At 45.0% G+C, this 19954-nt stretch overlaps 8 protein-coding genes and 1 long non-coding RNA gene across 12 annotated transcripts; 4 read left to right on the top strand and 5 right to left on the bottom strand.

The window, feature by feature from the left end:
* Nucleotides 1-342: 342 nt before the first annotated feature.
* Nucleotides 343-3504, bottom strand: c5h8orf33 (chromosome 5 C8orf33 homolog). 3 transcript variants are annotated; one of them, XM_078102482.1, is made up of 8 exons: nucleotides 3401-3504; nucleotides 2473-2525; nucleotides 2063-2149; nucleotides 1883-1969; nucleotides 1160-1626; nucleotides 997-1087; nucleotides 754-900; nucleotides 343-636 (listed from the first exon to the last, which is right to left on the bottom strand). In XM_078102482.1, exons 4-8 carry the CDS (start codon nucleotides 1908-1910, stop codon nucleotides 431-433), a joined length of 939 nt encoding a protein of 312 aa, XP_077958608.1. In that variant the 5' UTR covers nucleotides 1911-1969; nucleotides 2063-2149; nucleotides 2473-2525; nucleotides 3401-3504; the 3' UTR covers nucleotides 343-430. The 3 variants fall into 3 exon arrangements, with proteins under 3 accessions (XP_077958608.1, XP_077958609.1, XP_040031871.2); XM_078102483.1 differs by lacking the exon at nucleotides 3401-3504 and having other exon boundaries at nucleotides 2063-2207; nucleotides 2473-2520; XM_040175937.2 differs by lacking the exon at nucleotides 3401-3504 and having other exon boundaries at nucleotides 1883-2207; nucleotides 2473-2520.
* h3f3d (H3 histone, family 3D) lies at nucleotides 2848-4833 on the top strand. Its single transcript, XM_040175951.2, has 4 exons — nucleotides 2848-3120; nucleotides 3852-3993; nucleotides 4132-4285; nucleotides 4377-4833. The coding sequence occupies exons 2-4, from the start codon at nucleotides 3866-3868 to the stop codon at nucleotides 4503-4505; spliced, it is 411 nt and encodes a 136-aa protein (XP_040031885.1). The 5' UTR covers nucleotides 2848-3120; nucleotides 3852-3865; the 3' UTR covers nucleotides 4506-4833.
* A 304-nt stretch (nucleotides 4834-5137) lies between these two features.
* On the bottom strand, nucleotides 5138-6359 carry uqcc4 (ubiquinol-cytochrome c reductase complex assembly factor 4). Its single transcript, XM_040175950.2, has 2 exons — nucleotides 6268-6359; nucleotides 5138-5459 (listed from the first exon to the last, which is right to left on the bottom strand). Exons 1-2 carry the CDS (start codon nucleotides 6357-6359, stop codon nucleotides 5138-5140), a joined length of 414 nt encoding a protein of 137 aa, XP_040031884.2.
* On the top strand, nucleotides 6021-14874 carry chlsn (cholesin). 2 transcript variants are annotated; one of them, XM_040175944.2, is made up of 6 exons: nucleotides 6021-7185; nucleotides 7526-7759; nucleotides 7856-7939; nucleotides 13159-13340; nucleotides 13716-13797; nucleotides 14070-14874. In XM_040175944.2, the coding sequence occupies exons 2-6, from the start codon at nucleotides 7541-7543 to the stop codon at nucleotides 14247-14249; spliced, it is 747 nt and encodes a 248-aa protein (XP_040031878.1). In that variant the 5' UTR covers nucleotides 6021-7185; nucleotides 7526-7540; the 3' UTR covers nucleotides 14250-14874. The 2 variants fall into 2 exon arrangements, with proteins under 2 accessions (XP_040031878.1, XP_077958611.1); XM_078102485.1 differs by lacking the exons at nucleotides 6021-7185; nucleotides 7526-7759; nucleotides 7856-7939 and adding an exon at nucleotides 12675-12992.
* LOC120818983 (G-protein coupled estrogen receptor 1) lies at nucleotides 7370-10058 on the bottom strand. The gene is made up of 2 exons (XM_040175935.2): nucleotides 9782-10058; nucleotides 7370-9118 (listed from the first exon to the last, which is right to left on the bottom strand). The coding sequence occupies exon 2, from the start codon at nucleotides 9004-9006 to the stop codon at nucleotides 7969-7971; it is 1038 nt and encodes a 345-aa protein (XP_040031869.1). The 5' UTR covers nucleotides 9007-9118; nucleotides 9782-10058; the 3' UTR covers nucleotides 7370-7968.
* LOC120818982 (uncharacterized) lies at nucleotides 10841-12639 on the bottom strand. Its single transcript, XM_040175934.2, has 2 exons — nucleotides 12330-12639; nucleotides 10841-12129 (listed from the first exon to the last, which is right to left on the bottom strand). The coding sequence occupies exons 1-2, from the start codon at nucleotides 12330-12332 to the stop codon at nucleotides 11080-11082; spliced, it is 1053 nt and encodes a 350-aa protein (XP_040031868.2). The 5' UTR covers nucleotides 12333-12639; the 3' UTR covers nucleotides 10841-11079.
* Nucleotides 12557-12921, top strand: LOC144407938 (uncharacterized). Its single transcript, XR_013467649.1, has 2 exons — nucleotides 12557-12681; nucleotides 12817-12921. It is a non-coding gene; the product is annotated as an uncharacterized LOC144407938 (long non-coding RNA).
* On the bottom strand, nucleotides 14412-17282 carry gnptg (N-acetylglucosamine-1-phosphate transferase subunit gamma). The gene is made up of 11 exons (XM_040175939.2): nucleotides 17138-17282; nucleotides 16956-17010; nucleotides 16814-16881; nucleotides 16619-16673; nucleotides 16430-16513; nucleotides 16232-16325; nucleotides 15917-16031; nucleotides 15742-15824; nucleotides 15504-15629; nucleotides 15316-15397; nucleotides 14412-15195 (listed from the first exon to the last, which is right to left on the bottom strand). The coding sequence occupies exons 1-11, from the start codon at nucleotides 17211-17213 to the stop codon at nucleotides 15113-15115; spliced, it is 921 nt and encodes a 306-aa protein (XP_040031873.1). The 5' UTR covers nucleotides 17214-17282; the 3' UTR covers nucleotides 14412-15112.
* tsr3 (TSR3 ribosome maturation factor) lies at nucleotides 17276-19909 on the top strand. Its single transcript, XM_040175938.2, has 6 exons — nucleotides 17276-17766; nucleotides 17980-18190; nucleotides 18294-18487; nucleotides 18607-18777; nucleotides 19312-19366; nucleotides 19583-19909. The coding sequence occupies exons 1-6, from the start codon at nucleotides 17646-17648 to the stop codon at nucleotides 19746-19748; spliced, it is 918 nt and encodes a 305-aa protein (XP_040031872.2). The 5' UTR covers nucleotides 17276-17645; the 3' UTR covers nucleotides 19749-19909.
* The last annotated feature ends 45 nt before the right edge of the window (nucleotides 19910-19954 follow it).

The raw sequence follows: 19954 nt of genomic DNA on the forward strand, positions 1-19954 counted from the left end.
CAAATGACATAACATTACATTAGGGTTTCTGGTCTTGCTCAGGGACACTTCGACATGAGACATGGAGCAGCCAGGGTTGAAACCACCAACCTAACCCTGACATCTCCCGCATGACACAACCCATGAACCACTACATGTCTTAATGTGACGTTATGAATAAAAATGCATGTTCACCACGCTTATTAATTACACCTTCAAATGTTTGCAATAATTACCAAGCAACATTCTGTTACCGCTGTGACCTTCACCTAACAACACACCCGCAGAATGATAAAGTAGCTGCTGCTGAGGAAAAATGTTATACTTTCACACATACACCTATTTAAAAAATAAAAAGCATGCGAGAATACAAAAATCCTTTATTGAGACTGTTGTTACAAGTAGTCAGCAATTTAAAAGTTTGAATATTTCAAGTGTCTCCGGGGCTGGATCACAGAAAATTGAAGTGAAAGGCCTCCTTTGATGAGGTGAAGACAAAAGCGGAGGTCTCCTCCTGCGTCTTTGCACTCAGGTCCGTGTCCTGCACGTCGTCCAGCTTCTCCGCTGCGGCGGGGGTCTGCTTGACCACGGCCCTCCGGTGGAATAATGGTTTCTTTGGAGATTGTGAAACAACTTTTACCTCAGCTGATGCAATTTCTGTTGAAAATAGAGAAATCTTTTTCGATCAACAGAACTTTGACCTAACTTGACATTTCTTTAACCGTTTTATTTGTATTTACTAGTCAAATAACTCTACTGCTGCAATCCACGTACCACTCTGTATGAGTCTGTACTGCCTGCTCTTCTCCTCGTCCATTTTCTTCCTGTAATCTCCGGTCATGGCTCTCATCACCTGCCTCTTCTTGGCCAGGGGAGCTTTTGAGCTTCGTAGAGTCTTCAGGGCACGGGAGGCTTCCTCTTCTGCCGGGAGAAAACACGGTATGACCATGCGTGCTGTGTAGAACAGTGTGCAAAGCATGTTTTGCTCACGGATCACCGATGGAGTAAACGCCATACTCTGTTTAGGTGCAATCTTCTGGGTCGAAATGGAACATTCCAGCTGCTCGATGCACCAGTCCAGCTGTCTGCTCAGCTGCTCCTCAGCACTCTGAAACACACAAATCCGTTGATCGACTTGAACATGCAATGATTCACTTAAACAAAATAACTCAATACTGACCAGCTCTGCGTCCTCGCCGCCTCGACCCCCCTCAGCTGAAGTTGCCGCCTGCTGTGCCTCTGTGCTGTCTGAGGGGTTGTTCTTTCCAGATTTGTTCTTCTTCTTCTTCTTTGGTTTTGATTGCAGTGAAGGCTCGGGTGGGGGGTTAGCCCCCCGCGGGGGGGAAGGCTTCGCCTCTCGGACGGCGTGTTGGCTGCTCGCAGAGGCGATGTCTCCGGTATCTGTCGTCTCCATGTTTTCCAGCGGAGGAATTTGAAAGTCGAAGGCAAAATCAGAGCCGGGTCCTGTGAGGGATGCGAGGCCGGCTGCGGGTTGGAACCCGGCGGGTGATGGAGACGTTTTCTCTTGAAGGGGTGGAGAACTGTCAGGGAGGAAGTTAAATCTAAAAGCGTCGTCACCGCGAGTCCAGAGGAGCTTGTCAGCTCTGTCGTCACCACGACCAGAGATGTTTGGCTTTGGTTCAATATCTGTTGAGGGAACATACACACCCAACTTTGTTGCATAAATTACCTTTAATCGTCTTTTTATTTAAATTCAGAACATAATCCAACGTCGTTAAAAAGCATTTTATGATTTGGATCATTTCAGTTCAAAATTGAAATTCAAATGAAACATTTTCTCAAAAGGATTATACGTCTTTTTCCTCAAAGACGTCCTACAATAGACCACACGTGCACAGTGTGAGGAGTATGTTTGGCTGCAGTTAAGTAAGATCTGATGTACCTACAACCAGCAGCTCTTCCGCTGCCATAATGTCACTTCCAGATGTTCAGGTGAACAGCATCTGTTGCTGAGGTGTTCAGCTCGACGCTTCGGGAGAACAAACTCGCTCAGAGGTTTCAGACAATATTTGTGAAATAGATCTATTTTCTGTTCGTTATTGTTGCGCTGGGAAAGACTTACCCGCGGTGTCACTGGATAACGAGTCCGTGCGGGGATAACTCCCCACCGACTGACGTTCCACCTGGTGGTGTTCCCTCCCGCCAGTTCCTGAGCGCAATTAAGTTTGAAATTAAGGCCCCAGTTCTAACGATTTAACTTTGGCAGCCTAAAAAACAACATCATGAAAAACAAAATTAAGGTACAAGAGAATATTTGAAGGAATTAAAGAACAAAACAAACATTGTAGCAATGTAGAGATGACAACAGCAAGCTATAGTAATGTTTCATCATAAACAGGCTTGATACACTGTATGGTGATAAAGATGATTTACAATAGTAAACAACATATGATAATCTCCACCATAATAATAATATTAATACATTTTAATAATTAAACACCATATGTGTTTTAAAAAAGGTTCATTTCTCACAAGCGTGTTGATGGTTGTCTGCATTCTGTCTCATTTCGCAGCTGGACCTTTCTCTTCGAAACAAGCACAAAGGATCAGATTGTTTGTGTCAGTCTGTTGTCGTGATGCTTGGCCACCGTCCGGAGTGTTACCAAACAGATGCTGATCTAACAAAGCTATGGGGGCATTACCAATGTACAGAATGATCCATCAGGGCCCTGTCACCAGAAGCCTAACGCTGAATTTGTTCGTGACACTCAGTACAAACAGGTTTTCACACAAAGAGTGTGTTTATTTCATTTTTTCACTTTTCTCTTTTTTGTTACTGTAAGAGATCAATGAAGCCTAGCGCTGAAACGAACATCAACTCCAAAATGTTACGCATTATGAAGAATCAGTTTCCGGTTGATGAATGAATGAAAAACATTTTGAAAATGCTTCACTCTATGAGCGTTCTCCTAAATGCAGGGGCAGTGATTGTCCTTTCTCCCTCCACCAATCACAGTCCGTCAGAGATTTGAGTTTGGACCAATCCTGTTGGTTCGGAGGCGGGATTTCGGAGCGACGCGCCTCTGTGGCTATAAATACCACCTCTCGCGCCCTCCGCTCAGTGTAGAAGACTGACGTGACCACAACTCAGGCGATTTAACAGGCAAACAAACACACAAGGTAACTGTTTACTTGTGGTTTACTACATTTATTTTTTTCGTCGTCAACAATACGTTATAGTTGGGTCCCCGGCTGTTTGTAAGCGTTAAAATACGGCTGGACTGGCGGTTATCGACGCCATAGCTAGAACGGTTAGGCTATTGTTTATTGTTGGCTAACGTTACATTTGAGATGCTAAGTTATATTGAAACGTAGACTTTTTGTTAAACCGCGTGCTATTAAAACTAAGCTTTACTTCATGTAAATGGTGTACCAGTCTTCTGTATTGTTAAACCCTTACCGGTAGTGATAGCTAGCTGGCGCCATTTTGCAACGGTCGGTGTTAGCTTAGCTTTAAATCCGCTCGCTTCGGCAAAGAAACGTGTGTTTGTCGTGTGGCTTAATGGTGGCTCGCTTAGGACGGCTCGTTTTTGTTACCGTCTAACCGCCGGTGTAACGGTAGAGTGGATTCTATACCGGCATTTTAGGAAGTGTCCCCTGGCAGAAGGACTTTCCGCCAAGTTGCATGCTTTCTGTAGTACGGTCAACCCCGATAATTAACTTGATTGAGAATCTTTTAAGTTAACGTTATGGTCTATTCGACGATGTCGTTTATGACTGAGTGACAACGGAGAAACGGCTAAATAGTGGATAGGGCGGTTATTGTACGATTTCTTTTGCAATTAATGTTGTAGGACATTGGTCTATTTTACTGTTTGTTTTTCCTCATCCTTTTTTGTGTTTTTCTCCAGACCGCAGGTGAAATATGGCTCGTACCAAGCAGACCGCTCGTAAATCCACCGGAGGAAAGGCGCCTAGGAAGCAGCTGGCCACTAAGGCTGCGAGGAAAAGCGCGCCATCCACTGGCGGGGTGAAGAAGCCCCACAGATACAGGTGACCATACACATGTTGATAAGTCATGGTCGCCGTGATGTTGCAAGGCCGCCCGGGGCAACGTTCAACCACGTGTATTTCGTTAAGTGATGAGAGGTGGTTTTGGGGTCCTAATGTATCTCATCCTGGGTTGTCTAGGCCCGGTACTGTTGCTCTGCGTGAGATCCGTCGTTATCAGAAGTCCACGGAGCTGCTCATCAGGAAGCTGCCTTTCCAGCGACTTGTGAGGGAAATCGCTCAAGATTTCAAGACAGATCTGCGTTTCCAGAGTGCAGCTATTGGTGCCCTGCAGGTGAGGTGGCATTTGCTTTCAGATTTGTAGTTAAAACGCTTGAGAGGCGACCCTGAATTAAGGAATCTCTTTGCTTTTCTTCTCAATGTAGGAAGCCAGTGAGGCATACTTGGTTGGACTGTTTGAGGACACCAACCTGTGCGCTATTCACGCCAAGAGGGTTACGATCATGCCCAAGGACATTCAGCTGGCCAGGCGAATTCGAGGAGAGCGTGCATAAATACTTGGATTTTATTGTTTTAGTAGGGGGTGGGTGGGGGAGGGTTGGTATGGGGGGTTGTTTTGTAAATCTTGGAACTATTGCCAGCATGTGTACCACCTAATCTTTCATGTGTAGTTTAGGCATGTTTTCCTTCTACTTCATTTTATCTTTTGACTTTCTCCCTGACTGTCTCATTCACTGTAGAGTAGCGCTTCATATTTGAAAAACAAATTTCCCCTTTGCCTTTTCTCAGGTTCGCAAATTATTTTAGAATCTACCATTTCATCCTGTGTGCATGTCATGGGATTTCTTTTTGTGCTGTAAATAAACTTTCCGCTACCTCACAGCAGTGACTACATGTTTATTTACAAACATTAAGGGTTAAAAATGAGTTTACATAACTTTGGTAACAACATTGACACTGTTTAGATTTCAAGCGCGCACTGAAGTATAACCAGAAATGTACGTGCAAATAAAAATCCAATCCAGGGGTTTACATCTTTAATGTAGAACAAATTGCAAAAGAAAATAGAACGCTTCTGGGTTCGGTTACATTGGATGGCATCGGTGCTGCACCTTAGTGGTTGGGCAAAGAATGCCTGACAGTTCACAATAAATATATCGACATATAAACACGGTCCACATTTTGCTCATTTCTCTTGAGGTTTGTCCTCCACGTCATCAGAAAGTAAGCCAGGCAGACGCTCGAACAGGTGCTTCTCCAGCTTTACGTCAATATCTGTCTGGGCTCTCAGTGCACACCACAGAAGGAAGCCGGTGAGACCCAGGCTGATGGGGAGAACTTTCCACCAGGGCCGCTTGTACTGGCTCCCCAAAGAGCTCTCAACTTTCCATGTCCGGTGACTGGCTTTACTGGTGGAGAACTTGATGGGTTCATTGACCTCTTTATCCCCATCTTTGGACTCCGCCAATGCCTGTGAGCTCAGCGCTAGGGGACGCACAGGGTTCACTCTGCGAAACAAAAGTATTATAATCCACTGTAAAATAATACAATCTGTCAATAGAAGCAGTTCTACTGCAAACCTAGTACTTTCGGTTTCTGAAACTGGGCTATATATGTAGATTTACGTGATAGACATTAAAGAATCCAATCGAAATAGTTTAAGTCAGGTTTTGACTTAAAAGAAAAATCCAAATTTGTACACTAATTGCTCCATTAACAAAACAAGTCCGGAGTCATTTATATGATCTGTGACAAATCCTGGTAGCAGAAATTAAACCCATGATGTAATATCTCGCGGGGTCAGACAATTGTCTAGCTGATGTGAATTTAGGCCATTCTGAAAAGAACAATGAGTGTTTCTGGTGCTTCAGTCCTCTGGGCTAGAAAGTTCTAGTCAGCCGGCAATCATTTTCGGACCAAACCCAATGAAGAAAACCTGCAATTTTCTAATCACACAGGAGTTGTATGTGATTAAATTACACTACAGGTCACATTGAGTTATGATGCGTTCAGTTTCTTCGGTAAAAAACACAATCGGGCGTTACGTTCGTTGTGTGTTCACATCAAATAGACCGTTGAGATGGGAACTTAAGACATAAATGAATGTCACGTGTGACCTTATTGGTGTTGCGTTACGTCCAAGTGTCTATTCTTTGCTCAAAGACAGCTACGAAACGCGACGGATGATACCCGAAATTACGGCAGCGACCTCTTAGCAGAAATGATACCACCGGTAGTTTACAGTGTTGGACGGAACCGACCCGACTTGTGTCATTGAACCAACGTGGTTTGTACGGACTCGCTAACGTCACTCACCCGGATATCGGAGCGGCCTTGTGAAGAAAAACCGCTCGACCGAGAGAAGCGCGCATCAGGCCGGCGAACACGCGTCCTGTGGGTGAAGACATCTGGGGCGACTGGTCATCTTAGGACACCCGCCGGCAGGTTAAATAAACCGGAGGGGTTTTCTTACAAAACGCACCCGGCTGAGGTCACGTAACAAAACGCGGTGCAACCTCGAAGTCCTTCCGGTGCGGCCGTCGAACTCCGATGAGGACAGTTCCGCTAAGAGTGTTGTTTGATCTATAATCACTACATATTATATTATTATATTATCCGTTCCATTATATTATTGTTATTACGACAATATTATATTTCTATTGTTAACGTGATTGACGATTCAACTTGCCAGAACAGTGTATATAGGATATCATCTCGTTTTGCATGACTTTAGTTCAGGGTACATTTAGTAGCTGCTCTGGAGCTATATAGATATAGAATATATAAAACTGGGGAGGGAAAGATGTGTAGAGATATGTAGAGAAAAATATATTTATATTTACAATCTATAATTTAGATAAGGTGGTCTTAGTTTTGCCTACTTCTACTGTATGTTTTCACACTTTAACAATGCTCAACATAAAATTCAGTTTTCTTCTTTGTGTTCTAAATTGGCGGTGTTATTCCCTGTTTCGGGCTTAAATATATTTACGAACTACAAGCAATTCCTGAGCCACCATCGCTTTTGCGAAACGCGTTGTACAGTAACATGTGTGATAATATAAATACCACAGATGCTGAGGGCTACTGAAGCCGTCGTATCTGTCAACCAATCACAGAGCCAGAAATAATATTCGTCCAATCACGATACAGCTACGCAACAAGACTTCCGGGTTGAGTTCCCATGCTCGATTTGTGCTTTTCAGATCTTCACACGTTGTTTTCGCAGTTCAAGTAAGCATCAATCTGTTTAATCGTCATGGTATTCCGTTCATTTTTGGTCCATGTTTGAGTTTCATTGGATGCATTATTTGTATGTGGTGGTGTAGAAAAGTAACCAGCTGAAGTGGGTATTTGGCTTGAAAAACGGTTTACATGTGTTGAGTATTCATATTGAGATGCGGTTGGGGTCAAACGCGCGTCTAGTTCTCTTTTTATTTTCCTTAAATGTAATATGTTCAAATGAAGTCACGTCATGAATGAGCCTCACTATCTGTCCATTTATTACTACCAATAGAATATCACGTTACGCGTTCCTGTTGTTTAATTACGTGCTCATGTCTTTTCTTTGAAGGAAAATAAATAAATCATGACCAAAGACAACTCTTCGATAAATCCCAGCAAAAGGAAGAAACAGACTTCAAATGTCACGGTTCATGCGGAAGAAACAACGGACACCAAAGTAAAAAAGAAAAAAAAGCTTCATGCAGAAGAAACAACGGACACCAAAGTAACAAAGAAAAAAAAGCTTCATGCAGAAGAAACAACGGACACCAAAGTAAAAAAGAAAAAAAAGCTGCACGTTGAGGTGAGAAGCACAATGCATCTTTTACTGCTTCTGGTGTAACAAAATGAAATGTATTAAAAATGAATAAGGCATGATTGTTTATTTAATTTAATCCAGGAGGCTCCAGAACAGATTCCTGATGTGACAATCGAAACCAGCGAGAGAAAGCGGAAGAAGAAAAAGAAGGCAAAGCAAAGTGAGGTACGGATGGTGAGGCTTTAATGTGCGGTCTAGCTCTGTCGGTGGCATTCTGCATGGCCCTCTGTGTTTGCAGCCGGTACATAGATGGATTTCCTGGAGGCTGACATGTGCGGCTTGCTCCACCTGGTCCTCAGTTTCTCCTGAAAAGTTTCCCCAAGGAAGCTGTAGATGAGCGGGTTCAGGCAACTGTTCGAAAAGGCCCCCAGCCTGACGGCGTGGCCTGTCAAGGGGTAGTCCTGCCACACGCTGGCGTGGCTCGTGCCACCTCTTAAGAGGTGAAAACTCACAAACACATTCTCCGGGAGCCAGCAGAGGAAGAAGACCAGCACGGCCGCCGAGATCATCCGCAGGGCTTTCTGCCTGCCAGGCAGCTGCCGATGGCCGTCTCGGCCCCTCTGGCTCCGCCGGAGCACCCGTGCTATTTGGGAGTAGCACACGCCCAGGATGCAGAAGGGCAGCACGAAGCCCAGCATGACCTCCAGCCACTGAATCTGCTTGACGTTTGCGAAGCAGAAGTGGAGTTCTCCGACGTGCTGCCGCTGCGCTGCAGCGAAAGGAAGCACGGTGAGCAAAGACGAGCACACCCAGATGATGCAGCAGCTGAGGCGCGGGTGCGGCATCCTGCGCCCGATTGAGCCCGTCAGGGCAACGAAGCGGTCGAGGCTCATCCACGTTAGGAAGAAGACACTGCTGTACATGTTGACCTGCTGGAACAGCTTCATTAAGGTGCAGAGGCCGGGCTTGTTGTAGTAGCCCTGCCTGAGGTTCAACACCTCGATCAGGGAGTCGACAACGAGCAAGATGTCGGCCGCCGCCAGGTTCACAAAGTAGAGGTCCGGGCCTGTCAAGTGGCCCGTGTGGCTCAGGTTCACCACTAGGATCAGGATGTTGCCGAGGAAGCCCACCGGGAACAGGAAGATGATGTAGATGCTGGAGAGGAAGAGGCTGACGAGATAAAGCTCGCCAATCTCTGGTGTTGCCCTCAAAAAATTTGAGACCATGGCCTTCGTTTCATTTATCTGATCGCTGACGACTACGTGGTCCACGCACATGGTGGTCGTGTCCATATTACACTCGATTGGGTTCTACTGGGGACCCTTTTCCGCGGCTTTAGCCCCAGTTGAGACGGATGTCATCTGTGTTTGCCTCTTGGGTGCGTAGAGATGACCACTTTTTGAACTAGACGGGGAGGAGAAGGGCCGTAAGTAGTGATTTCAGCTTCTCCAGAGTGGGACTAGGTTTGACTGAATAGACTGAATCATGTTTACATGATCAATACATCACAATAAAACAATCATGTATATTAGTTAATTTTCATTATGGGGCAATTCAGGATTAATTCATATTTCTTGTCTGTATGTAATCCCTGAAGTCGTACACAATGTCATTCAAGGTCACCATACAAGATAACTAAGTAGTTAATTATTGTCTTACGGGTTTGTTGTTGCTTCTGTTAAAGTGCAGCATTTCAGAGAAATGATTTCAGAGTGAAGATTGGAGACAATGCTGTAAAGTAAACCTACGACCTCCTCTGTCTATTTTTGGATAGAAAATCACAATAGTGGTTCCGTCTGCTGGTCTCGGGTTTTAGCAGCCATGAATTAAAAAAAAAAAAAAAAAGGTCAAAAAATTGCGTTGCTCGCTGCAGACTTTACTGCACAATGGTCCCATTTTCTCTCCCCATCATAGAAATAATACAGACGTGCCTGGAAAAGCTTAAACAAATCTCTATCTTGTGCTGCAGCAATAATGCTGCATTTAACCGATACATGAAGTCAAATAGAAGGAAGACGTCCGGTAGCTTTGATGTTAATTACGTGGTGATTTCGTATAAAAGCGTACCTGGGTTTCCTTGCGCTGCATCGTGCCGCTGTAGTGCTCCTTGTCCTCGTGAGGTGACTTTGAAAGCGAGCGTCACGTTAAATCCGGAGAAGTGTTGTGGTCCCACCCAGCGAGCGCTGACACAATGCAGGCGCACACACAGACATTGTGTCTTCTCAGCCAAACAAGAGCAAATGTTGCTCTGTAGCATTTTTTTTTATTTTACTACATCACATAAATAATTGTCTAAATGTTATAGCAGACAGAGTTAGTTGCTAGTTTGCTGATGCTGAAGTGTGGACGCGATTATGGTTGTGGAATGTTAAAATATATAAATATGGGAGTCGGGGATCTTTAAGAAAAGTCACACCAACAGTTTATTTACACTAAACAAGCTGAAGGAGCATCCCACTTCATTTCTTTAGACTACATCAAATAATGTGTTGAGCTTTTGTTGCAGTTTGCAGGAAGTGGTTTGAGGCTCTTGACGATTTCCCATTTTAATGTATTTAAGACTTTCTGACATTCCTATAAGGAGTAGTGCACGTTTTGATCATTTAAGGCAAGGCGATTTTATTTGTATAGCGCTTTTCATACACAAGGCAGACTCAAAGTGCTTCACATCATAACATTTCATACAATAAAGTGAAATAAAATGCAGGAATTAATTTCAATTTAAGTGTTACTATGATTTTATACAGTGTGAAATCACAGTACGACTTTTCCTGCTGGTCCCCGGCTTTGTGCGACATGTGATCCATGTCGGCCAGGTATTCCTAGAACTGCTGCCCATCAATACCGTAAAGGAGCAGGAAAGCTGAGGGTGACACGTGTCCGCCTCGTTGGGGGGATTTTTAACGGCTCTCAAAATAATTGCGTGAAAAATATTGACACATTTTGACTGACTTTTCCTTGACGAAAAGTTTCCTCTGTGTCCTTCTGGGATTTGCTCCCTGTTTTTTCCCTTGGCGATTCGTTTAAATGGGCTTTTGTGCAAATTGTGTTTATGGAAACTGTTTTGCGAAGGAGGAGGTTTGTGAGCAGACGGGAGAAAGAATCGCACCGACTACCAACAGCAAGTCCTTGTTTAATATTCTCAATTATAGTTTATTGCAACAGTGACTACAAATTGTTCAAAATGCATAACATTCATTTATTTTTTTGACAAAAAAAATCCTATTTAAACATATTTGCTGACTGGCACTAAAAGCAAATGCATGCGTTTAAAAACATTTAAGCAAACACTCATTCAAAGGATGCTTACGTCTTCATTGGGATGCAGCGGAGGGGTTGTGCTCTGCTGACAGAGTCTTCATCCTCTACGCCTCGATGTCCTGCAGCGTGTCTGAGATCTCGATGTGCGGCGCGATGATGTTTCTGTGCGGTTGCGTGCGCCCCGGCCCTCTGCAGCAGTCCCTCAGCTGCCTGAAGGCCCCCCGGAGACCCTCCCGGCGCGGCCGGTTCACCAGCAGCACCAGCAGCAGGCTGGCGCCGCTCCCCGAGAACAGCACCAGCTCGGCCACGCTGAGGAACGCCCGTTCCGTCGGCCGCGCCGGCCGATGTAGTCGCGCTCCTCTCGCCAGCGCCACGCCGTAGAAGAGCTGGCAGAAAAACACGACCAGGGCGACCGTCAGGAACACGGGACCCTCCTCGGAGCCGGAGAGGAAGCGTCCTTTGGTCTTCCACTGCCGGACGCAGCCGCCCACCAGGAGACCCGCTAGGCAGGCGAAGGGGATCACGAAGGCCAGGCACAGCCAGGCGGCCGCGTAGGGCTCCCCGCCCTCGCCCGCGTCCATGAAACACCGGCGCTCTTCCTGCAGATCGCCTCGGGGGCCGCGCAGCCCGGCCAGCAGTAGAGAGGTCAGGACCGAAGTCAGGACCACCAGAGCCGCGCAGACCCGAGGCTTCCTCAGCAGGTGGTGGGAGGGCGGATCCAAGGTCAGCACGTAAGCCATGAGCACCAAGACGGACAGGCTGCACATGGAGGTCGTGTTGACGGCGAAGGAGAGCGCAGCGCAGCCCAGAGCGGTGGTGCGCAGGTAATCCGGTCTGTAGGCCACCGCGTGCAGAGAGAGGAGCAGAAGCAGCAGCTGGAGGACGCAGAAGGCCCAGAGGAGGCGGTCGAGCCAAGCCAGCCGCCTCTGGGCCCTGTAGGTCTGGATGAAGCTGTAGAGCAGGAAGCAGCCCGCGACGAAGCCCAGCCCCGCTAAGAAACTGTAGACGTAGTTTGCCCTGGAGGTGATGTTATTGGCTTGGATTTCGTTGAAGATGGAGGTCACTTCTGAAGTGAGGTTCGTCGAGACTGAGCTGTTGGAAAATGGAGGCGTGGTGGTCCTCGCTGTGGAGACCGGTTCCTCGCTGTGATCAGACTGGAGATTGAGAGCGCGAGCCAAATTTAACCTCAGTTAAGGTTGAAATCATTGTTCTAGAATTCTGATGGTGCTATAGGTTTAGCACAACCAGATGTTTTTAAAATCTGTCTACGACCACATGGCCCCCGTTGGCCCCTCTTTGTCCTCCCCCCTTCCAGGACTTGCCTACTATGTAAAAAACACATGTTTCCACTTACCATTTTCTGCTTCCGTCACCCACTCGTCTTGTGTTTTGTATCCGGCAGCCCGACGCTGCTGATTGACTCTGAGCTCACGGAGTGATGCTGGCTGCATGGACTCGGGCGTCGCACTGTGAAGCGGTGCCTATATTTCTGCGGGCGATACCCCGCCAGCATACTTTCAGAATGACTTTGTGGCCATGTGATCAAGTCTTTTCCTCCCCTCCCTCCCTCTTTTTTTTTTTTTTTTTTTTTTTCCATCACTGTGCAGACTGAGGTCTGTTCAATCGGCGCATACTGCGTCCCTTGTTTAACTTCCCGTGACTCCGCCAAAGCAAAGTAACTCAACCAATTTGATTCTGTCTCTTCGGTGAGTTTAAACAAGCGGGCAGATGCCGTTTTACTCACTCCAGCTGAGCGTAAACCACTCGGCCACCACTTCTTCTTTATGGGGCCCCTCCATACAACCGGGTTGAGGTGACGTTTTTTTTTTTCTATTTTGAAGCGTGTGCTGCGGTGTGAGAGTGAGTGCTGGAAATGCAAACCCGAGCGGATGTTGAACACGGTAAGCCTTCAGTGTCGATGGTGACCCGAAGGTGCAGGAAACATCGACGCCCTGAGCTGCAGCGCTACAGGAAGTGATTCAAGCTTCCACATGTGTTCATGCTGTGGCGTAAAAAGGTCACATTCATTTCCCATTTCTATTTCTACCCCAAAAAACATATATAAAAAAAACCTTGAAATGAATCCGATTTGCGCACAAGTTTAATTATTCTTCTAAACACTTCCACAGTTCAAGTTTTATGATGTTTTTGATGTCTGATGAGCCTTTGCTTTGGTCTGACAGACGCACGTCGTGGAGGGAGAAGAGGACCTGAGCCTTGAGGAGAAACGGGTCCTGGAGAGGAAGATGAAGAAGATCCTGAAAAAGGAGGAGAAGAAGAGGCTTAAAGCTGCGGGGGAGACCGAACCGAAAGCTGAAGCCCCCGGACCCATCGCTGGTCAGCAGGCCTTAGACTACCTCACCTGGTAGGAGACGCGCTGCGAGGACGCGTCCTGAACCTAAACCATGTAATGCCATTAGGGACCGCATCCAAAACACAGGACATGCGTGTGTGTTTACTGCTGAGGATGTGTTGCTTCAGCTTGTTAACTGCTGAGGCTGTAGTTTGTGTTGCTGCTTTCGGTATAAGAACTGAAGTTTTGTCTTAATGGGAAACGCCAGTTTATTGTACTCGTCATGAGGAGCAGAACCTTTTCTTTAAAAAGCCTGTGTTGCAAACTTGGTGAATTGACTTTGCAAGATGCTTGTTTAACACACATGCAGCAGAGATCAGACGCTGAACCGTGTGTCCACAAATCAACACGTTTGTTGTAATTGGACTGTGGTGGTTTTCTCTGCAGCTGGGCTGAGAACCGTGCCGAGTGGAGGTTTCAGAAGACCAGGCAGACGTGGTTACTGCAGCACTGCTTTGACTTTGAACAGGTAAAACAAAGGCGCGGTGATGATGATGATGAAGACGAGGGGGGGGTTTTACTCGGCTGAGGTTCACAGTAGGCGGAGATGTTGACCTCAGAGCCATGTCTTCCCATTTGATTCGAAAGAGGGTTGTCGGGATCTCTGATCCACTACATGCATCTCACGGTGTAACGTAAAATGACTTGTTTTAGGGAGCAATTGTCTTTTAATTCAATGTCAATGAAGCATGTTTGCAAATTAAACTACACGATCCTATAAAATCTACTTGCTGCCTCCAGATTTCCGATGAGAAGTTCTCCGTACTGCTCCAGTACCTGGAGGGTCTTTGTGGAGGTTCTAAAGACATCACCGTCCAGAAGGCCTTGGCCCTGGTTGAAGAGTCGGGACAAGCGCCAGAGGACAAAGACGTCCAGCAGAGGGCGCGCCGAGCACGACAAGTCATCCAGCTGCTCTCCTGAACCCACCCACCTCCGAGATATGAAGCCCACTAGGACGAAGTGTGATAGCAGTTTGTTGATCACGCTGGTCCCCAGAAGTGGGGTTAAACATGTTTTATATGCAGCTTTTTGACTGGACTTCCTTTACTTTTGGTAAAGGATGCGTTTTGATTTAATGACCAGTGTTGTTATTTTAACTTTAATGTGTCCCATGTTTTACTTCTATTTCATGCAGACATTGTTGCCTTGCAGTCATCAATCGTACAAGTAACATTAATAGAAGTTATATACAAATTTTGTGTCCTACAAATGTAAATAATTCAGTCCTGTTTCATTATACACTGACGAGAGGAGCCGTGTATCCCCCACAGATGCAACAGAGGGCTCAGTGTACTGGAGTAAAAGGTTTCAGGAATGTATGTTGTCAAAACATGTTTGCGCACGTCGAGGCCCATATTCTTAGTCACTGATCGGAATAACTTCATCCACAAGAATGCTGAACAGAGTCGGATGTGAGTCTCCTACTCAGTACGTGATGCTCCAACTAAATACAGTGGAACGATTCTTCACCTGCAACAGTTTTTAGGATTTTCTTTGAAGTCTAAGGAAACTCTATGAAACGTAAATAAATTCCACAACCACTGGCCTCCTGTTGTACTAAATATCTATATATGGAATGCGGACATCATTTTATTAATGACAAAGACTGACAAAGTTGCACTTTGCATAAAACTTTTTTTTTTCTTCCCCTTTTTCATTGTGATGTGTTCAAATGAACACTTACTATTTAATATCGTGCAGCGAGTGTTTGTTTGGGTCGCTCGCATTGTTCAAAGTCTTTCAGGCGAGGTGCTTTTGGAGAGTTCACTTCCTCTTCACATTGTTCACACCAGATCAAATATTCCGTTGTCTCCCCGCAGGTGCTGATCATCCTTAACGGTAGTAACCACTGTTGCTTCTGCATCATCTGCAACGAATGGAAATGATATTACTCTTTAGGATAAGATATTCCTTTATTTGTCCGAAAGATCGTGGCAGCAAAGTGGACAGTACCGTACATAGATTAAACAAAGAATAATTAACTTACTTTGCTTTGAATCAAAAGGAATGTTGTGTTGAGTGAGGAGAGCTTGAAGTCGCTCAATCTCTTCTCTCTGCTTTTGAAAATCCTTTAAAAAAAAGACAGACAAAAAAAGTTTCTGTCAGACAGAGTAGTTTTGTATGATCATACGTGAGGTTGTTGACCTTTATTCTGAAAAGCATAAGTGTACACACCTCTGTACACTTCTGTAGAGAGTTGTGTGTTTCTGAATTGGCTGCAACTTCTGGTTGCTTTTTAACTTTTTGGCTCTTCAGGAGGCCGGCGTCCTCAAAAATATCCTTCAAAAGATTGTTGTATCCCTGCAGGAAATGTGCATCGTGTAACCAAAACTGGACTACAAATGCTGAACAAGAGGGGCTGAGCGTTTAGGTGAAAATAACTAATTATATAATTTGCCAAAGTAGTCTTTACCTGCTCAGTGATGAGTCCTTCATAGCGAGCCTGCTCAGCTTCATCCCATTCCCTTTGGAGCTTCTCACTCAGTGTTGGATACACTTGTAAAAAAAAAAAAGGCATACAAATGAAAAGAAATCCCAAATCAAACCACCTCCCCTCGCTGACTTGTGCTGTGGTTGTTTTGTCTCACCTAAAAGCGAATGCGGATGGCAAACAAGTGGGGTCTCAAAGGTTATCCAGTACACACAAGTACTGGGCTCTGAGACTTGAGCCAGCTTGCTGCTTGCACTGCAGACGAAAATCACCTACAGAGAAATGAAAATAAACAAGTCACACTCACCTTCTGGAGTTCAAACTATGGATTTAAAAAAGGGACACTGCTTTTGAGTTGCTCAATTGATTAAAATCAATCTGTTTCAATGGCTCTGGTCGTGACTGCTCAAAACTGAGTTTCAAAATGAAATTCTCAAACTCGTTAAGCTCTTCTATATTTAAGAAGATTTACCTTTGTTTCCCTGTTTCTCGTTCCACAGGCGTCCCCGTCTCTCATCCACATGCCTGTGAACGTGTTGTTTGCCATTTCCCACTCCTGCCAGATCCTGTTAGAAACACGCAAACGGAACGACAAACCCACACCGTATTACCAGTTATTCAAATATTGAAGCTGATCGTAGACAATATAATGCACAGAGCCACATCTTACCCAAGTATCCCACTGTAGGCATTCCATCTAAATGACTGTTCGTGTTGGGTGATGTTGTGAAAGGGACACAATTCATATTTATACCTGCGAAATTACCCAGGAACACAAATATCCTTTTAGGTTCTTCCACACATGTAACAGCAGCGGGCCAGTGGAAATAGGGGAGCACATGCGATATAAAATACTTGCGTTGACTCTGTGAGACTGAAGCACTTCCCAGCAAGCCGATGTAAGTGTGCAGGGCCTTGAGGGGGACATTGGTGTTGGTACGAGTAGGGGTCAGTGACTGAGTCGATCCACAGAAAACATCTAGACAACTCAACCTTTGAAATATTTACAACACAGTATTAAATTAAATGAAGGCTTTACAGTCAAACTATCCACCTGAGACTGGGGAAGGAGTCACTCGAGGCTGTAGTCTGCTTCCTTGAGCCAGAAAATGATTGTTCAACCTAAACACAGAAAATCAGTCAGAAGGCCCCCGGCAACGAGCTTCACAGTGGGAACAATATTTTCCTCAACGTACCCAAATGTGTTTGGCTCCTCTACTATCTTCATTTTACCGGCGAGTGCATGCAATGCTGAAAACAAGTTGAAGGGCTCAAATCAATTACTAACACACAGCAGTACCACAGTCCAATGTGCAGCATATGCTTCAGTATTACTGGCATTATGAATGAATGCTCCCGGCGGAGTATCAGCACTTACTGAAAAGCGACACGCAGACCACCCACGGCCTCAGTAAACGACGTACCCCGCGATACAAACGCTGCGTCGCTGTCATTTCACTGAGTAAAATGCGCTATCGGTTGTTTTCACGAACACTTCCTGCTTTGCTGCTCGTTCGTCAGATGACGAGTCACGTGACGAAAATGAGATCTGCGCATGCGCGTTCTACGTGTGGGGGGGGGGGACAACGACGTGTTTCCCACGCGCCGCAGACATCTAAACAACTGTAAAAGCGTGTAAAAAGACGGGAGCGATAGACGCAAACTAGAGCCAGAAGTGTTGTGACAATCCATTTGAACGTTTGACCGTCGAGCCTCCGGATAGAACACGAAACGTGTACTTTTGGCGAGCAGCACAGGACGAACTGGTGTGTGTGTGTGTGTTTGTTTTATAGCTAGCTAGCGGGCTAGCAGCTAATGTCAGAGACAAGCCGGTGGAGCGGTGCGTTCGGTTCGATACGAGCTGTAATCTGATCACTGGTTGCAACATGGGGAGAAAGAAACAGGGCGCGTTGTTGCGTCCTGGCAACAAGGGCAAAGACAAAAGGCACAAGATGAAGGGGAAAACCTTAGAGGCCTTTACAGAAGATATGCACACTGCTTTTGAAGGTAATCATGGTTTAATAATAATCAATGTTATGTCCTAATTGTGTAACAAAATACAGTGGCTTACCTTTCTTATTTGAATGATTGAAACCCTTTGACTATTAGTGTTATATTGCCATATTGTAAGCATTTTGTTTTACTTAAATATCATTCAGAAAAAAAGTGCAGTGGAGGGAGGGCGCTTTAAAATGTACATTAATCCTCTGTGCTTTTCAGCAAGTCTTCACGTAGAGGAGGGAGCAGAGGCCCCCCAGGTGAAAATGCCATGTCCACTTGCCATGTGGGAGTTGGGTCACTGCGACCCCAAACGTTGTACTGGCAGGAAGTTGGCACGCAAGGGCTTTGTGCACAACCTGCGCCTCAACCAGAGATTTAATGGACTCGTACTGAGTCCCATGGGCACAAAGTATGTGACGCCAGCAGACAGGTGTGCATTTTTGTATCATTATAACACATCATGATGAGTCATAAACAAGCCCTAACCTGAGACACAAACGAGTTAATTAATCCATCTTTTGTTTTATACGCAGAGAGATTGTGGCTAAAAATGGTTTAGCAGTGATCGATTGTTCCTGGGCTAAACTGGAGGAGACGCCCTTCAATAAGATGGTCGGCACTCATCCCAGGTTGCTGCCATTCCTTGTAGCTGCCAACCCGGTCAACTACGGAAAGCCCTGCAAGTTATCTTGTGTTGAGGCTTTTGCTGCCACATTCTGCATTGTCGGTAAGGCCTCGGCTAGTTAGTTACTCAGGAATGATGTCCTATATTCTCTTCCTGTTTGTGATTTCCTGGTGCGGGTCATGGCAGTGAGACTCTAACATACTGTATCTGATTCTTTGCAGGTTTTGAAGAACTAGCAATGCTCTTGTTGAATAAGTTCAAGTGGGGGACTGTGTTCCTTGATCTCAATAAAGATCTGCTGGAACGATATGCTGCATGTCAGTCAGAGGAAGAGCTGCTCACGGTGGAAAAAGAATATCTCGCGTCCGACCCAACGGATGAGGAGGAGTTTGGTAAATTGGGGGAGAAAGAACTCTACTGTACCAATGTATTTATTTATTTAGATAGTTGGGGTTATTTGAGTTTTGTTCCCACATCGGTCGTGGAATCTTTTCTGCATAGTGGAAAAATCATTACAAACTACATTTCTTTAGAAAAATTGGACCAAAATGTGATTATAAGTCTATTGCATAATTTGTTTTCCTATGGTGACTCACTGCTGATTATTTTATGTCATATAAGGCTTTCAAGCTGCATTTTCGTATGATAATATAATTCACTGGTCATTCTGACATTATAAACATTGAAGGAGGAGTTTCTTCTATTGTTTCCTAGACTGACTATCAATAATGCAACAGGTCATTGCAATTCATTTCATTTGATGAATAAGACAATATTGGCAGTGATTCAGAGGCCTCTCCAATTGTCTCCAGCAAGTCTGGCAAAGTGCGCGATACACAGAAGGATTCATTTTTTGGCTGAGTGATGGAGGTCATCACTCATTATTGTTTCTGAATTTTCTTAAAAGATTATTATCTACCTCACAGATCCATTCGATCTGACCTCTGGAGTACGATGCAGGAATCTCAACAGACCTCCGTGGTAAGCGTTACATTTTCGCATACACTGTTTGCGAACCTTGTAGTTATGAACAAATGAAGTATTAGAACTGATTAAGTAATTTTACTGCTGCATTTGGTCAAATATTATATTCTGCATTTGTAGGATGTCACTTTATACAACTTTACGAAAATATACCTGTACATTCAGTTTATTCTCCATATTACTATGTTTTAATAACTGTATTAATGTATATAGTGCACCCGAAGAGGAGGATTCTACTGATGACACCTCAGAAGAGGAGGAGGAGGAGGAGGAGGATGAAAATGATGTGGAAGAAGATGAAAAAGCCAAGAGCAGTGAGTCAAGAACAGTTTCAAATCATCATGAAGAGGAAGCGGCAGGATCGAAGTCCCCACAATAAAGCACATTTCAACTATGGATTTTATTTTACTTCAAGGGACTGGCAAAACTTTTCAAAGCTCATGAATCGTTCATCACCTGAAGGCTATTTGTGGTCATGCCGTTTTGTACAAGCTTATAAAAAAGAGAAATGTATAAAATAAACTACGTTTGTCATGTAAACCCTGACTTAATAAATTAATCTATACGAAAGTTGAAGAAGCCTGG

The sequence above is a fragment of the Gasterosteus aculeatus genome, chromosome 5, assembly GCF_964276395.1.
Source record: "Gasterosteus aculeatus chromosome 5, fGasAcu3.hap1.1, whole genome shotgun sequence".
Lineage (NCBI taxonomy): Eukaryota > Metazoa > Chordata > Actinopteri > Perciformes > Gasterosteidae > Gasterosteus > Gasterosteus aculeatus.

Excerpts from the sequence above, each read along its gene's own strand:
- uqcc4 (XM_040175950.2), bottom strand. The coding sequence starts at position 6,359 with ATGTCTTCACCCACAGGACGCGTGTTCGCCGGCCTGATGCGCGCTTCT. Across the intron at positions 5,460-6,267 it reads AAGGCCGCTCCGATATCCGG|AGTGAACCCTGTGCGTCCCC; the intron begins GTGAGTGACGTT and ends TTTGTTTCGCAG.
- c5h8orf33 (XM_078102482.1), bottom strand. The coding sequence starts at position 1,910 with ATGGCAGCGGAAGAGCTGCTGGTTGTAG. Across the intron at positions 1,088-1,159 it reads GCGGCGAGGACGCAGAGCTG|AGTGCTGAGGAGCAGCTGAG; the intron begins GTCAGTATTGAG and ends TGTGTGTTTCAG. Across the intron at positions 637-753 it reads GTACAGACTCATACAGAGTG|AAATTGCATCAGCTGAGGTA; the intron begins GTACGTGGATTG and ends TATTTTCAACAG.
- chlsn (XM_040175944.2), top strand. The coding sequence starts at position 7,541 with ATGACCAAAGACAACTCTTCGATAAATCCCAGCAAAAGGAAGAAACAG. Across the intron at positions 7,940-13,158 it reads AGAAGGCAAAGCAAAGTGAG|ACGCACGTCGTGGAGGGAGA; the intron begins GTACGGATGGTG and ends TTGGTCTGACAG. Across the intron at positions 13,798-14,069 it reads ACTGCTTTGACTTTGAACAG|ATTTCCGATGAGAAGTTCTC; the intron begins GTAAAACAAAGG and ends TGCTGCCTCCAG.
- tsr3 (XM_040175938.2), top strand. The coding sequence starts at position 17,646 with ATGGGGAGAAAGAAACAGGGCGCGTTGTTGCGTCCTGGCAACAAGGGC. Across the intron at positions 18,778-19,311 it reads AACGGATGAGGAGGAGTTTG|ATCCATTCGATCTGACCTCT; the intron begins GTAAATTGGGGG and ends TCTACCTCACAG. Across the intron at positions 19,367-19,582 it reads AATCTCAACAGACCTCCGTG|TGCACCCGAAGAGGAGGATT; the intron begins GTAAGCGTTACA and ends TAATGTATATAG.
- h3f3d (XM_040175951.2), top strand. The coding sequence starts at position 3,866 with ATGGCTCGTACCAAGCAGACCGCTCGTAAATCCACCGGAGGAAAGGCG. Across the intron at positions 3,994-4,131 it reads AAGAAGCCCCACAGATACAG|GCCCGGTACTGTTGCTCTGC; the intron begins GTGACCATACAC and ends TGGGTTGTCTAG. Across the intron at positions 4,286-4,376 it reads CAGCTATTGGTGCCCTGCAG|GAAGCCAGTGAGGCATACTT; the intron begins GTGAGGTGGCAT and ends TTCTCAATGTAG.
- gnptg (XM_040175939.2), bottom strand. The coding sequence starts at position 17,213 with ATGACAGCGACGCAGCGTTTGTATCGCGGGGTACGTCGTTTACTGAGG. Across the intron at positions 16,326-16,429 it reads GCCTACAGTGGGATACTTGG|GATCTGGCAGGAGTGGGAAA; the intron begins GTAAGATGTGGC and ends TGTTTCTAACAG. Across the intron at positions 15,196-15,315 it reads TCCTTTTGATTCAAAGCAAA|ATGATGCAGAAGCAACAGTG; the intron begins GTAAGTTAATTA and ends CATTCGTTGCAG.
- LOC120818983 (XM_040175935.2), bottom strand. The coding sequence starts at position 9,006 with ATGGACACGACCACCATGTGCGTGGACCACGTAGTCGTCAGCGATCAG.